This window comes from Malania oleifera, chromosome 9 (assembly GCF_029873635.1).
Source record: "Malania oleifera isolate guangnan ecotype guangnan chromosome 9, ASM2987363v1, whole genome shotgun sequence".
In the NCBI taxonomy this organism is placed as follows: Eukaryota; Viridiplantae; Streptophyta; class Magnoliopsida; order Santalales; family Ximeniaceae; genus Malania; species Malania oleifera.
This window is the reverse complement of record NC_080425.1, coordinates 81,950,039-81,965,411: the sequence shown is the minus strand read 5'-3', so window position 1 is coordinate 81,965,411 and position 15,373 is coordinate 81,950,039. Positions and strand designations below refer to the sequence as shown.

Sequence of the window (15,373 nt, the reverse complement as noted above, 5' to 3'; positions counted from 1 at the left end):
CAGGCATCTGAGAATCTTGGTATGGCTATGGTCTACACATTGGTTACATCAGTTAAGGAATGGCTATGTGAAAGATTTTGTCAAGATGATAGTGCAACGAATGCTGAAGAAGATGATACAGAAAAAGATGATGTATACCTTTTCTTCTTCTGTAATTTCTACTGCATTTTGGTCATATAGTTTAAAATTCAAAGTGCACAAATTGGGGTTGCTAAGAATTTCTTCTGTTTGTGTGTGTGTGTGTGTGTGTGTGTGTGTGTGTGTGTGTGTGTGTGATCTTTCATTGCCCCCTTTCCTAAGCAATCTTGTATTGGTTAGTGTTCAAAATGATTTGCACTTGATGGCGATGGTTGGAGGTGGTGACTGTTGGCCTACAGTTTAAAAGGGCATGCACTGAAGTATATTTAGAACAAAAATTTATCATATATATATATATATACATACATAGATACATGCACACATACATAAATTCGTATGTTATGAGTGTAAGCCTATGTTTTAGGTTGTTGTTGTAGTGTAGGTATATATTAAAATTTTAAACAGGTTGAGGATCATCATAAAGGTACTATTTTGGTAAGGATGTGCAATGAAGAAGACTGTAATGTAACTATGATGAATAAGAGAATCAATTTTTATTGGTTGTGGAGATTCCCTTTCTGGCCTGATTCTATTTAGCATACCATTTTTAGGAGTATGGTCTTCAAACAAATGAGTGGGTTGTTACTGGAGCTGTTTATGCCATATGCATGCTAATGTATGACTGCTATGCATATCAAGCTTCAAGTAGATCCTAGATCCTGACAGCTAATCCAATGTATCCTCCAATTTAGTAGTCAATAGAGCTGGGACAGCATCCAGATCAAGACTCACTGAATGTGCCCCAACTCCCTTATTAAGCAACCTGTCGGTCGGTCTGTTTTTACATGCTTCCTAGGGTTCAATGCATAGTATGGGAGATTTGGAAACTGTGACCCTGGCATGAAGCCGATAACATGTAGACTTTGTCTTTTAGGAAGTAACCAGTTGAAACCTTGTTGCTTTCCACATCTTCACAGAACTTCACTGCTACAGAAACTCTCCTTTGTTGTCAGTGTCTCACTACGGCAAACCAAATCAAGACCCTTGACGCAAGTACTGACCATGGATTGATTTGCCTCGCAGAGTCCACCCTTGCTGGAACCATACTGTCTTCACCCCTCATCACTGCTGCAAGGACCATCATTGCTATTGGTGCTGAAAGTCTGATCATGACCCGCAGAACCCTTCCCCTGCTACAATTGCAATTCAAAGCCCTTTGTGAATCCTAATAAAATAAATGTATTCCCTTTTAACCAGACCCAACCAGTGCTTGTTCTAGCCCAACCTCTTCATTAAGCCATCACCTTGCCCAATTTCTTAGCCCAAGCTCAATCGTGAGCCAAGCTCTGACCCAGAAGGATCTGGACCAAACCCAGTTATAAAACCCAATTATTCTTCATTCAAACAAGCAAAAAAAAAAAAAAAAAACCGAAACAGAGAGAGAGAGAGAGAGACTTTGGGAATTGTTATTCGTCTTCTACTTGATTGGTAGTGTTTACCCTTGCAATTTTCTCCTTGAGATGTTGTCTTTTGCCCATGGGAAATGCCCTGCATTGTGATATCTATCAGAACTGCACCTAATCCAATCACACGCTCCAAACAATAGGCACTTCATGGATTGTTTGTTTTGATGTGAGCAGCATTAGTAAGTGAATATCTACATTGCTTTAAGTGTCTTGATTCTAACATCTGCAGCTTGCTTGCATATGTTGCATGTTAATTGCTTCTTTCATCATATGGCCATTGGAAATCTAAAAGAGCCCATGATGCCATGGAAAAAGAAATTGAAAGCATTTAAAAATATCCAGACGCTTCTACAACAAAAAAGGGCCTTTTTGTTGTTTATTGTTGAACAAGAGGAGAAAAAATAAATTTTGTTTTGGGGGGAGGGAAGGAATGTGAGGCATGGGAGGCGAAGTAGAAGAGTGGAAGTAGAGAAATGGGGGGAGGAAGAAATCAGGGTTTGGGATTAGTAGAATTGGTAGAGAATTAGGATTCAAGACCCTCAATTCTTATTCCTAAAAATGCCTGCAAAGTAGAGGGAGGAGTGTGGGAATGGGCGGTAGAAACTAATTATGCTTAGACATTGCCTTCCTTTACAAAGTTTATATGAAGTAACCATAGATAAGAAAATTCTCCATGTATCCTGAAACTAATAAAATTACATTCAATCTTCCTTTGTCCATTTCCCTTTTCCCTGGGTTGACATGTATTTGCATCAATAGCACACATACTGAATGGATGAAAATTGAAATCTGGCTGTGTTGTTTGGACAGGTTTTATGGTATTGCCATTATTTAATCTTTGACCATTGCATGCATAGGTTCTATTTTGGCTTGTACCTGAGAAGTTGCTTAACATTTTTTTCCAGGTAATTGTGCCGCATGGAGAACCAGTAACTGTTGATACATTTCTTGCCTGGAGAGAGAGATTTGAAGCAGAGTTGGCTTTAGAACGAGCCAAGTAAGCTTCTTGAGTAATAGGCAATATCTTCTGCTGGTATTTTCATTTTACCACTAAGCATTTAATTATAGCGAAGCACATAGATGGTGGTCAAAATTTTGGCACGCCATCTAGCATTTTTGAAATATTTTGTTGTTGTGGGAGGAATTCCATTTTTCCTCTCAAAACACAAAAATGCTGTATAAGTATTTACAGAAGTCGTCACTGGAAGATGAGTATGGCAATTAAAATAAATAGTAAATAAATTATTAAGTAAATAAACGAAGGGGAAATTACAGCCTCTTAATTATTTCAATCAAGTTCTGAGTTGTGCGAAAAGGTTAAATAATGACCCAATTCTGATCTGCAGATGATAAATACTTTAAAGCATAATAATGACAGTAGTTTTCGTATAATGAGGATCCCAGTTGATGTGAGAATGGAATGAGATGATAAGCTTAATGAGGGAGGTGAGTTAAAGGCAAACAAGAAATGGGGTGATGAGTCTGATGACGAGAATAATTTTGATAGTGAATGTGTTTATTAGCTCATTATTATTGGATGAATTTCAAGATCATTTTGGTATATTTCAGATTCCTCTGATATTATGGGTGGTATTTCTCTTGTGCCAACAACTCTGTTAGAGGGTTTGGAAGATGTCTTTATTTTTAAGGAAGATGGGATGAACACAGAGGAGGTAGGTGCTCATAAAAGGGAAGGTATTTTTCCAACTCTTCTCCTTCATGTGAAGGAGATTGATTGGAAAGATATTGAAGCTCAACAAATGCATGATCAGTTGCATAGTAGTCAAAGGCGCGCCTAAGGTGCAAGGCACACTGAGGGGGTGAGGCTTTTCGGCTCACAAGGGTTGAGGTGAGGCGACCTTTAAGAGCACCAAGGCACAAGGGGCAGTGAGGTGCACCTCACAAATCTTCAGATTATAATTTGTTTTTCTCTTTTCTTTTAGGCCTTGTTTGGATCTAGAATTTTGTTTGGGGAAAAGAAAGAAAGGAAAATAAAAAGGAAATGCATTTTTTATCATATTTTCTCTCTACATCAAATAAAATTGAAAATGAAAATTTTTTATACTTAATATAATATGATTAAAAATTAAGAAAAATAAAGTATTATTCGTGTATTAAATCAAAGGTTTATTCATTGATTTGTTACACATTTTATTTTCCTCGATAACCAAACATGCAAAAATAGGTTCCTATATGTTTTCCTTTCCTTTCCCTTATATTTTTCGAGTTCCAAACATGCTCATAATCTCAACCATCTGTTTTTAATTTTCTTTTTTCTTTATTTTTTGCTATTTTTTATGGAGTTGCTGCCACTTTTTCCTGACATATATACTCAGCTGCTCTCAGACTTATTTCTTCTTTTATTCTTCTTCTTTTGGCCTGCTGTGCTGCTCTCAGTCAAAGCTGCAGACACCCCCCTCCCCCCTTTCCTTTTCCTGAAATTTCTGCTCTGCTGCTCCTTAATTTTCTTCTTCTTTTTCTTCTGAGCTGCTCTGCTGCTCTGCGCCACCTTTTTAATGTTCTTTTTTGCCCTTTTTTGCAGTTTTATTTGGAAAATGAGCTGTTTCTTTTTTCCTGGAAGCATTTCTTTTTCTCAGCATTTCTGTTTCTGTGATCTGGAATTTCTGGCATCAGTCAGTGTTTCACTGCTGCTGCTTTTGCTGTTTTATTTTTTATTTTATTATTATTTTTAATTTCCCTGCTGCTTATTGCTGCTTCTGTTTTGTGCAACTTATGGCATGAACATTGCATATTATTGAAAACTTGTGTTATAGTATTCATTTTTATTTCCTAATATTGAATTTTTTGATATTTTAAAATTCAAATATTAGTCCCTAATGTGTTTGTAATCAAGAATATATTATGTAGGATATTTTACAAACAAATTTAATAAATGTGCGCCTCACCTCCATGAGGCGTGTGCCTTCACCTCGTGCCTAGGCTCCAGCACCCTTTGCGCCTCAGTGTGCCTTGCACCTTTGACTACTATGATCAGTTGGGTTTGAGGTTATCTGCATCTGGAGGACAAGTAGTTCGGATGTACCGTGGTAATAGTAAGATGAAAAAAGGGCAATGTTTTTGCTAGATAATTTGAAGAATTCATGGAAAGGAGTTAAGGAGGGTTCTTTTGGAATTAGATCATGTTTGAGTTTCTCTCTCTCCTCTCTCTCTCTGTTTTATTTTCTGTTTTTAATTGCAGGACTCCTTGTCCTCTTTAGATTCTCTATCTTAGTGAATTTCTTTCTATGAAATACATATATACACACACACGTGTATATGTATATAAGTATATATACACACCTTAATTATAGCAAACATCCCTCAATTTTAAGCTACCCTGCTTCTATTTTTATCTTGAGGGTATCTATTGAGTCTACCATGGGAAAATGCTGGTGTATGGTCCAAATATGTTGCAACATTTTGACATGTTAGCAATAAATCTAAATTAATAACGTTGCCCTAAAAAAAGTCAAAAAAAAAAAAAAAAAAGAGTGTGGGAAATCAACTCACAGGAGGAAATTCCACTTTTTCAGCACCGGCAAGCTCACTGGCTGCAAGGAAATTGGGTTACTGCAGTTGACTGGATCATCGAAAATTGCGGTTTTTTAGCTGTGTAAATCCCAATGAGGGAGGGTGGGAGGATTTCAGTAGAGGTGGAAGGAGCTGTCGTACAAGTGCTATTAACTGGCTATGTAAATCCAAACGGGGGCGGGTGGGAAGTATTGCAGTAAAAGTGGGAGGAACTATCATAGAAGTGGGAGGGTGTAGGTTTCACTGCATTGCAAGGGGACTGAGGGACAAAGCCTTTTTCTTTGCCTCTGTGGCCTGAATCCCTTTCTAGGCCCAGAGTTTCCTGCCCACCCAGTAACCCATCGTCATTCGATTAGAGTTGGCGTTGTATTCCAGAGATTCCTTGTCCAAGTGCAATGAAGGAGGATGTGCTCAACCGATTCTGCGTCAACCATGCAAAGGGGACATCTATTGACAACTGACAGACCCCTTCTCTGCTAGTTATCCATGGTCAAAATCTTACCATTGGCTGCCTCCCAAGCAAGGAAGGCAACTTTTGTGGGGGTTGTAGTCTTCCAAATTTTAGTCCAAGGGAAAATAAAGTTCTTTGACACAAAAAGGAAGAGCTTCTTGTAGAAGGATCTAACAATGAAGGCCCCCTTCACTTCTAAGGTCCAAATAGGGAGATTGGTGCTACTACGGTGTTGGAAGTTGTAGTCTTGCAGAGAAAGCTGTAGAAATCTGTGAGCTGGTTGAGTTCCCAGTCATTTACATTTCTAAGGACAGGGATGTTCCAAAAGAGCCCTTGATCTAAGGTTTGAAGATGTTGATTGACCCTGGTATTTTTATTACAAGCCAAGTTATAGATGGCTAGGAATAGGACACTAAGGGCTTCTTGATCGCACCACGAGTCATGCCAAATATAGGAAGCAAAATCATTCCAGCCTTTCCTGGTGAAATTCCACATCCATACACCATGTGGTCCTCTGTTAGGCTGGGAGATGCAAATGTTATGTTCAAGTCCATATTTCACAGCAATGATTCCCCGCCAAAGGTAATCTTTCTCAATCATGAATCTCTATAACCATTTCCATAATAAGGCTTCAGAAAAAGTGTGGAGGGACTTCAAACCCAAGCCTCCTAAATGAAAAGGTTGTTTCACCATTCCCCATTTGACAAGGTGAAATTTGAATTCCGCCCTGAAGCTTCCCCAAACAAACCTATTTTGAATTCCTTCAAGTCTCTTGGAAACTAAAGTTGGAATGGGGAGGAGAGACATGAAGTAAACAAGGAGATTTGTCAAGGTGCCTTTGATGAGAGTGAGTCTGCCACTTTTTGTTAAGGAACTCGCATTCCATCCAGCCGACCTTTTTTCAAATTTCTCAATATGGGATCCCACACTCCTTTGTCTTTGAATTTGGCGTCGAGAGGTAGCCCAAGGTAATTAATAGGGAAAGTACCCATTTTGCAGCCCAAAAGACCAGCAAGGAGACGCTCATCTACATATTCTCCAATCAGAATGATTTTACTTTTTCCAAGGTTTACTCTCAAACCTAAAGCCGTGTCAAACCCTGCCAGATACATCTCAAATTCAGAATATGAAGAGGGTCATCCTCATTAAAAATGATTGCGTCATCAACGAATAGGAGGTGCGTGCCCTCCAAAGACCTATCATGTTTGCAACTCTAAGGCCTTTGAGCTGCCCTTCTCTTGTAGCTTTTATCAACATAAGGCTCAACACCTCCATCACCATGATGAACAAAAGGGGGGATAGAGGGGCCCCCCTTGTCTCAAACCTCTGGAGGAGCAGAAGAAATCAGTGGGTCACCCATTGATTAACATAGAGTAGCTTGGTGTGTTGATGCAATGATCCATCCAACTACACCAACGCTCCCCAAAACCCATTTTCCTAAGAGTAAAGAGAAGGAAGTTCCAGTTGACATGATTGAAAGCTTTCTCCATATCAATTTTGCACATTACTTTGGTTTTTCTTTTACCTTCAGTGAGTATCCACTGCCTTATTAGCAATTAGGGCTGCATCCATGCTTTGTATTCCTGCCGCAAAGGCGTATTGATATTTCCCAATGGCTGCTGGAATGGATTTTTTAAGCCTCATGACATGGACTTTAGCAAGGATTTTATAGACACTTCCCACCAGGATAATTGGATGAAAATCCTGAATGTTTGTTGCCCTAGGTTTCTTCGGAGGGTAAGGAAAGTGGCATTGATGCTGCTAACAATTCTTCCCAATCTAAAGAATTCCTCAAAAGTGTTAGTAAAATCCTACTTAAGGTCGCCCTAGTTTGATTAAAAGAATGAAAGGGAGAATATGTCAAGCCCTGGCGCTCTATCTCCATTGCAATCTCCAATGGCGTGGAGGATTTCAGCTTCTTCAAAGGGTCTCTCAAGCCACTCTACGGTGGAGGGATTGAGAGATTTGAAATCAATGTCATTCACTACAAGTCTCCAACTTTCGGATTTAGAGTAAAGAGCATTATAGAAGTTGCATATTCCCTTTTCAATGTCTAGCTCCTCAGTTAAGATATTCTATCCGATTTCAATGTTGGAAATGGTGTTCAGTCTATGACGTGAATTCACAGTTTGGTGAAAAAATCTGGTATTATGGTCTCCCTCCTTGAGCCATGGGGCTCTAAATTTCTGCTTCCAAGAGATCTCTTCAAGTCTAATAGCCTCAATCAACTCCTTCTTTAACAAAACTCTTTTGGCCCTTCCATTAGAACGAAGCCCTTGTCTTAGCTCATGCTCATCAAGGACCTTGATGTCATTTAGAATAATGGTCTTCTTCACCCAAGTGTTCTCAAAAGTGCTTTTATTCCAAACTTTGAGCTTCTTTTTCAAACCCTTTAGTTTTGAAACTAGCATGAAGTTGGCTTTCCCCTCAAAGTGCAGCATGGACCATCGGAGCTTAATGAGGTCCCCGAAGCAATTATGCTTTAACTACATTTTTTTCAAAGCAGAATGGGGTCGGTCCCAATTTGATTCCACCCATGTCACGATGATAGGGAAATGATCCAATGTGGGCCTCAGCAGGAGCTCATGAGTGGTTTTGGGAGTTTTGGGAAAGTGGGTATCCTAATGTGTCACGACCTAGTATTTAACACTCTTGCGAAGGGCCGTATGGCACTAGCTAAAGCACTCCTATTTAACTTGCCAACCAAAAATTTACCACGGTTTACCAACTGAACACTTTCATTGTCATTGAAAGAAATGTAAGCGGAAGCATTAAGCAATTCATGAAAGCAATGGCAAGCAAGTGATAAACATCTAAGCAACATGATTCATTGAAGCAATAACTCAGTTAACAATGTGTGTCTAGTGAGGGGGGAAAGTAGGCTAAACACGTTTATAATGTCTTGGGGGTTTTACAAATTGATGAACACTTACCCTCTCCCAAAAACTTTCTATGCAATTCTGACTCTAGCACTAGGAAACATCAATTTGTCTAAGGAGTCATACTCCCATATTTAGCTTAGAACAAAACTATTTTTGAAAAATAAACCTACACACACACACACACACACACCCACACACACACACACACATATATATATATATAGTGGTAATCCATCCTAAGCACACAAGACAAGCGGTCACAAGGAAGCATAATGCCTTGAACAAGCTTGGCTCATGACGCTCTCTCACTTATGCGATCGATGTCCTCGTAGACTTTGATACTAGCTATTCTTCAACTTTGTCCATGAATGGTTGCATATCTTTTGCAAAAATACAGCTAATTTTTTCATCGCCAAGGCCTTTCCACTTTACTAGGAACTCTTACCGCTTCTTCCTTAGAGGATGTGAACTCTCTGTTTGCAAAGATGTCTTCAACTTATTTTCTGTCAAGTTGCACTGTCTTCACTGATGCTTTGGATAAGTTAACAAGCACCAAGTCACCCACATTGAAGTACAACTGTTTTCTTACCTCATCTGCCCACTTTATTCGCTTTGAAACTTTCTCCAGATAGGCTCAAGCATCTCTACATTTTGTTTCCATTCTTTGGTGAAGATGTACGCTCTGGGACTCTTTCCTTTATACAACTTGTCCACTGTGTGAGGTAATGTTTGTTGGTCTGTAACAAGTTCAAAAGGACTCTTGTTGGTTGTTGAGCTCTTTTGGGCGTTAAGACAGAACTGAGCCACATCAAGTAGTTGCACCCAATTCTTCTCATTGGTATTGACGAAATGGCGCAAGTACTCTTCTAGTTGCCCATTGAATCTTTTCATCTGTCCGTTTGTTTGTAGATGATAACTCAAAGAGATGTCAAGCTGTGAACCGAGGATTCTAAAAATTTTGTCCAGAAGTTGCCAATGAATCTTGAGTATTGATCATAGATCATGTCTAGGGGAACGCTCCAATATTTCATAATATATTTAAAAAACTTTTGCGCCGCCTCCTCTTCTAAACAATACTTTGGTGCTAGAATGAAGGTACCGTGCTTTGAAAATCTATCTATATGACCACAAGCACAAACCCTGCATCTCCCTCTCTATGCAAGTTGGTGATGAAGTCCAATGAGATACTCTCCCATAGATTGATTTGTATTGACAGGGGCTCTAGTAGTCCTGCAATCTTCTTTTGCCCTACCTTCTCTTATTGGCAAGTGAGATAAGTTCGGGTATAATCAACCACATTATCACACATGTGTGACCAATATTATCTCCATAGTAATGCCAAAGTGCGCTACCATCCTGGATTTCTGCCCCACATGGTATCATGACATTCTCTTGACAGTGTCTCCCTCATATTTCAAGCTCGTGACACAAAGAGTCAACTATCATGGGTCGTCAACAATCTGTATCCTATCTAGAAATGACTTGCTTTGCCCTCTTTTGTCAGCTTCATGAGGTTTTGGGCAACTGAAACTTTAGCCAAGTTCTCCTTGATGCATTCTCGCATCGTCATAGCAATTGTACTCGGTGTCAAGTGTGTTACCATTTGTAAGCCCGCCAACTCGGCCTTCCTACTGAGTGCATTTGCATCTTGGTTCATGCGAGGCGCCTTGTGCTCAAATGAGAAATCAAATTCTGTCAAGAATTTCTACCATCGGCCATGCTTGGGTAATAATCTTGGTTGGGTAAAGAAGTGTTTAGCACCTAAGTTATCCGTTTTCAACACGAACCTTGACTCAAGTGGATAATGTCGCCACACGCTGAGACAATGGATCAATGCTGGCATCTCCCTCTCTTTAGTTGTGTACTTCTTTTTAGCTTCACTAAGCTTATGGTTCTCATACGCAACAGGATATCACTCCTATAACAAGACTCCCCCAAGGGCATAGTATGATGCATCTATATGTACCTCGAAGGATTTCATGATGTCCGTAAGAGCAAGTACCGAATCTCTTGTTATGGCATCCTCTAAGTCATCAAAGGATCTCTGGAACTTCTCTGTCGAGTTCCACCCCATACCCTTCTTCAGTAGTTCAATTAAAGAACCAGTTCTCCTCAAGTAACCCTCTACAGACTTTCTACAATAATTGGAAAAACCAAGAAAAGAATGTAGCTCCTTCACTGTTGTCGGGATCTTCTATTCTTGAATGACTCTTACCTTCGCCATATCCATCCTGATATGACCTTGTTCAATCACATGACCAAGAAATTTTATGCTCCACTAAGTGAAAGAGCACTTCTCTTTTTGAACATATAGACTGTTCTCCTTTAGCTGTCAAACACCTGCCATAGATGCTCTATATGTTCCTCTAGAATGGAACTGTGGAAAACTATATCATCCAAGTATACCACAACAAACTTGTCGAGGTACTCACTAAATACCTGGTTCATCAAGGTACAGAATGCTGCAAACACATTCGTCAACCCAAATGGCATCACCAAGAATTCATATGCCCCATACTGCGTCACACAAGTCTTCTTCAATTCATCCCCCATAAGTTATTCTCACTTGATAGTAGCCTGACCTCAAGTCAAGTTTGGAAAGTACTTTGCATTACTTAGGTGATCAAATAGATTGGCAATCAATAGAATAGGATACTTATTGCACATTTGTCACCTTGTTTAGTGCGAGATAACCTACACACATCTGCATGCTCCCATCATGTTTCCTTTTAAACAACACTGGTGCTCCAAACGATGCTTTGAAAGGATGAATATATTCCGCTTTTATCAATTCATCAAGTTGTTTTCTCAGCTTTGCTAGCTCTGGAGACGCCATCTAATATGGCCCCTTAGCAGGTGGCTTCACTCCTGGGAACAACTCGATCTCATGCTCCATGACCTGTCGTGGAGGCAAGTTGCGAGGTAGCTTATCCGGCATCACCTCTTTATATATATTTAATACAACTTGGATGGTCGTAGGCACCGGCTCTTTGCCTACTTCATCTACCACCGCCGTGGCTAGATACGTCTGTTCACCCCTCCTCAATCCTATCTTGAGTTGCATGGTAGAAATGAACTTCTCATCGTCACCTTTTTTTTTTGCAACGACTTGCACCATGCAAGGGTGATCTCTCATTATACACATGGAACTAACAAAAAGAATCGGGAACTGTCTTTGTCTCCCTCAGGAATTCCATTCCAAGAATGACTTAGAATTTATCTAATGGCATAGCTATGAAATTTGCATGTCCTGTCCACTACCCAAGCTTCACAGTGACTTGCTTGGCTACTCTCAAAGTAGGCTGGGCTACAGTGTTCACCGCTTTCATGCATCCTAAATCTTTTTTCCAAGGATAAGTTAAGTCTTCTCGCTTCTGCTTGTGAAACAAAGTTATGGGTAGCCTTGGTATAAAACATAGCACAAGTGCTCATCCCATTGATCCTTAAAATCCACAAATATCAGCCCTTTTGCTTGTGTAACTTTCGGTTCTTTCGCTTGCCTCTCCAATGCATTCACTAGCCGCATTGCACCCATCCTCGAGGTATCTTTCTCATCCTCATCATCCTTTAGTGCCCCCTCGTAATGGAAGCTTGTAAGGCACTAAGGGATGACTTGTGAGGGCACTTAGCAATTCTATGAGCGCCTCGACATAAGAAGCATGTAATCTTACCCTTACCATTGGGTGTGTTGGATGCTCGAGATGACGGAGCTTCCTTTGAAGTTGACGCGACGCCTTACTGTCGGATACCTCACTTTTCGATTTACCCTTCTTGAAAGTCTCCTTGGTATTTCCACCCACGTCACTTTCTTTGGACGAAGCAGAATTATCTCCAGCATAGTCAGTCAAGCATTTTGAGGCAATTTATGCAGTAGACAAGTCTTGAACTCTTTATCTATGAAGTTTTGTTCTTGTCCACGGTTTCAACCCCTCAAGAAAATAGAACAACTTGCCCTTCTCCGACATGTCTCGAATATCCAACATCAAAGTAGAAAATTGTTTCACATATTCCCTAATTAACCCACTATGCTTGAGGTCTCTTAATTTTCTTCTGGCACTGTACTCAACATTCTCAAGAAAGAATTGCACCTTGAGTTCTCTCTTCAAATCTGCCTAACAATCAATGATACAACGCCCAATCTCAATCTCATCGTACTTGCTAAGCCGCCACAGTTTAGCGCCACCAACCAAGTACATAGTTGCAATTCACTTTCACTTGTTCTGAGTTCATCCTAATAATGTGAAGGTACTATTCCATATCAAACAAGAATTTCTCCACTTCCTTGGCATCACGGGCACCCCATATGTCTTGGGTTCTAGTACCTTGCTCCTGCTAAACTCCGAAGTGTTAAGAGTTTTCCATAGCAAGAACCAGCACATTCACCTTCGCAGTGAGATCAACTATCTTAGCCTGCAAGGTCTCTACAGTATTGTGAAAGTCTTCTGACAATTCCATTATAGCACTTTGTTAATGTTTTTGTGATCCATCCAATTCATCAACTCGTTAAGTAGGTCGAGCCATCTCTACGACCACATTGTTGGCTATCGTCTCAGCCTGTGCTTCTAGCACCCCAATTATCTCTGCATTGGTTGTCATGCTCTCTTATCAAAGCTTTCCTAATCCCACAATGAAGACAACTGAATTCATGCAACAATTAACTGAGCTCTGAAAATAGGTGTCATGGACCAAGTATTTCACACTTTTGTAAAGGGTCATGCGGTTGCTAGCTAAAGCACACTATTTAACTAGCCAGCCAAAAGTTTATCATGGTTTACCCACATAATAGTTTCATTGTCATTGAGAGAAATGTAAACGGAAGCATGAAGCAATTCATGAGAGCAGTAGCAAGCAAGCAGTAAACATCGAAGCAATTTAATTCATTAAAGCAACAACTCCGTTAACAATGTCTCTAGCAAGGGAGGCAAGTAAGTTAAACATGTTTACAATGACTAGGGAGTGTCCTCTGATGCACTGAGATAAGGAATCTATCAATTCTCAAGAAGGAAGATGGGTCCTTATAGTTGGACCAAGTGAAAGCACCACAAATGAGAGGGAGATCAATGAGGGCCTTCACATTGGTGAAATCTAGGAGCTCTCATACATTTGTTTTCCACTCCACCCCCACTTCTTTCATGGGGGTACAACACCAGGTTGAAGTCTCCTCAGTAACCCAAGGTGCACTCCAACGGCCTTCATTCTGCAAGAGCTCAGTCTAGAACAAATTTCTGTGAGGTCCTTCGTTTGGGCTTTAGACCCCAAAAAAACCCACCCATAGAAAATTGTCATCTAGATTTTAAACAAGCATGAGACAGAGAAGGAGTTGATGGAATGATCGATCATCTCCACCACATTGAGATTCCAAAAAATAAGGATGCCTCCTGCATTGCCCGCAGCACCAAGGGGGATCCATCAACAATTCTCCCATCCCCAAAGATCTCTAGCTAAGAATTGATCCATATTTTCCACTTCTGTTTCCTGTAAGCAGACAATGTCACGTCTTCATTCTTTAAGAAAGGATTTGATAGGCTCATTTTATCTTTTTCATTTAATCCCCTCATATTCCAGGAATGAGTTTCCTTAACATGGTTTAGTAGTGCACACCCGACCATTGATCGCCTCCACCAAATCTGTGCAACCTCCCAGTAGGTACTCTTTTGTAAATGCTCTGCATTCTATTTTTCTTTGGTTGGTTTCCTGTCTCCTAAAAGAAAATGGAAAAGAGAGAGAGAGAGTCCGCAGCTCCCTTTTTTGCTGGACTACAAGAAATATTTCTGTTCCATAACTGTTATTATTATTTCCCTGCGTCATAAATATTTTTCATGAAATAAATTTGTATAAATGGTACAAAAAATGCAATGAAATGACACCAATGAATGCTTTTAATAATAAAGGATTTAACACAACAATTCTTGGTCATTCTCTCCCCACCACATACATACCTTGGCCCCTCTCAGGGAACCAATTTAATGGTAAGGGAATTCGGAACCCCATTGTTGCAAGATTCAAAAGAAAACTCACCAGGTGGAAGAGGAATTACTTGTCAAAAGGAGGAAGACTCACTCATCAAAAGCACTATTTCCAGTTTCCCTGTCTACTTTATGTCTCTTTTCCCTATCCCCTCCTTGGTTGCCAGGAGATTTGGGAGTATTCAAAGGAGATTTTTATTGGGAAACAAGGGAGGATTTCAAGTATCATTTGATCAAATGAGGGGTGTTGAACAACCTACGCATAAGGGAGGGCTAGGTCTTTAAATCTCTTCCTAATGTCAATCAAGCCTTCTTGGGAAAATGGCTTTGGAGATATATGAAAGAAAAGAATTGGGGGGTGGGGGGGGAGGGGGGGAGGTGGAGGAGGAATTCATTGCTACCAAACATGGCCTTCATCATAATGGCTGGGCCTCAAAAGATTTGAATAGAGCTCACAGAGTAGATGTTTGGAAATTCATCTGGAGAGGATGGGAAAATTTCTTCTCATTTATTTTCAAGTGGTGAACAGAGAGAAAGTGTTCTTTTGGCATGGTATCTGGTGCGGCAACTCTGAACACAGCACAAAGATGTTCTTATTAGCCAGCTCCTTTAGCTCACTGATCATGGATGTTCTGGAATGTCCCGCTGGTTAAGAATGCCTTCAACTGGGAGTTGGATAATTTCATGGAATTTTAGTGCAGCCTCTATGAAACCAGCAGCATAACACATCTAAAGAGCCCAAGTGAAAACTGAATAAAGATGGGAACTTTTCAGTCAGATCCCACTATAAACATGTCATCTCTCTGATAGAAAATGACAGCATATTCCCCTGGAAACTCATTTAGAAAACAGCAGCCCGCACAAAGGTAGCCTTTTTCACTTAGGAAGCTTCTCTTAGAAAAATTCTGACCATTGATAACCTGCAGAGAAAAGGTTTGTGTCTTTTTAACAGTGTTTCTTATGCCTGGAATGTCCTGTTGGTTAAGAATGCCTTCAACT

At 40.1% G+C, this 15,373-nt stretch overlaps 1 protein-coding gene across 7 annotated transcripts in view; it reads left to right on the top strand.

Moving 5' to 3' along the window:
* Positions 1-15,373, top strand: part of LOC131164029 (uncharacterized) — a 40,260-nt gene that overhangs the window by 22,485 nt on the left and 2,402 nt on the right. For all 7 annotated transcript variants that reach the window (XM_058120940.1, XM_058120938.1, XM_058120941.1 and 4 more), the window contains 2 exons: positions 4-132; positions 2,450-2,541. In XM_058120940.1, coding sequence (XP_057976923.1) covers positions 4-132; positions 2,450-2,541 — 221 coding nt within the window. The remainder of the gene's footprint in view (positions 1-3; positions 133-2,449; positions 2,542-15,373) is intronic.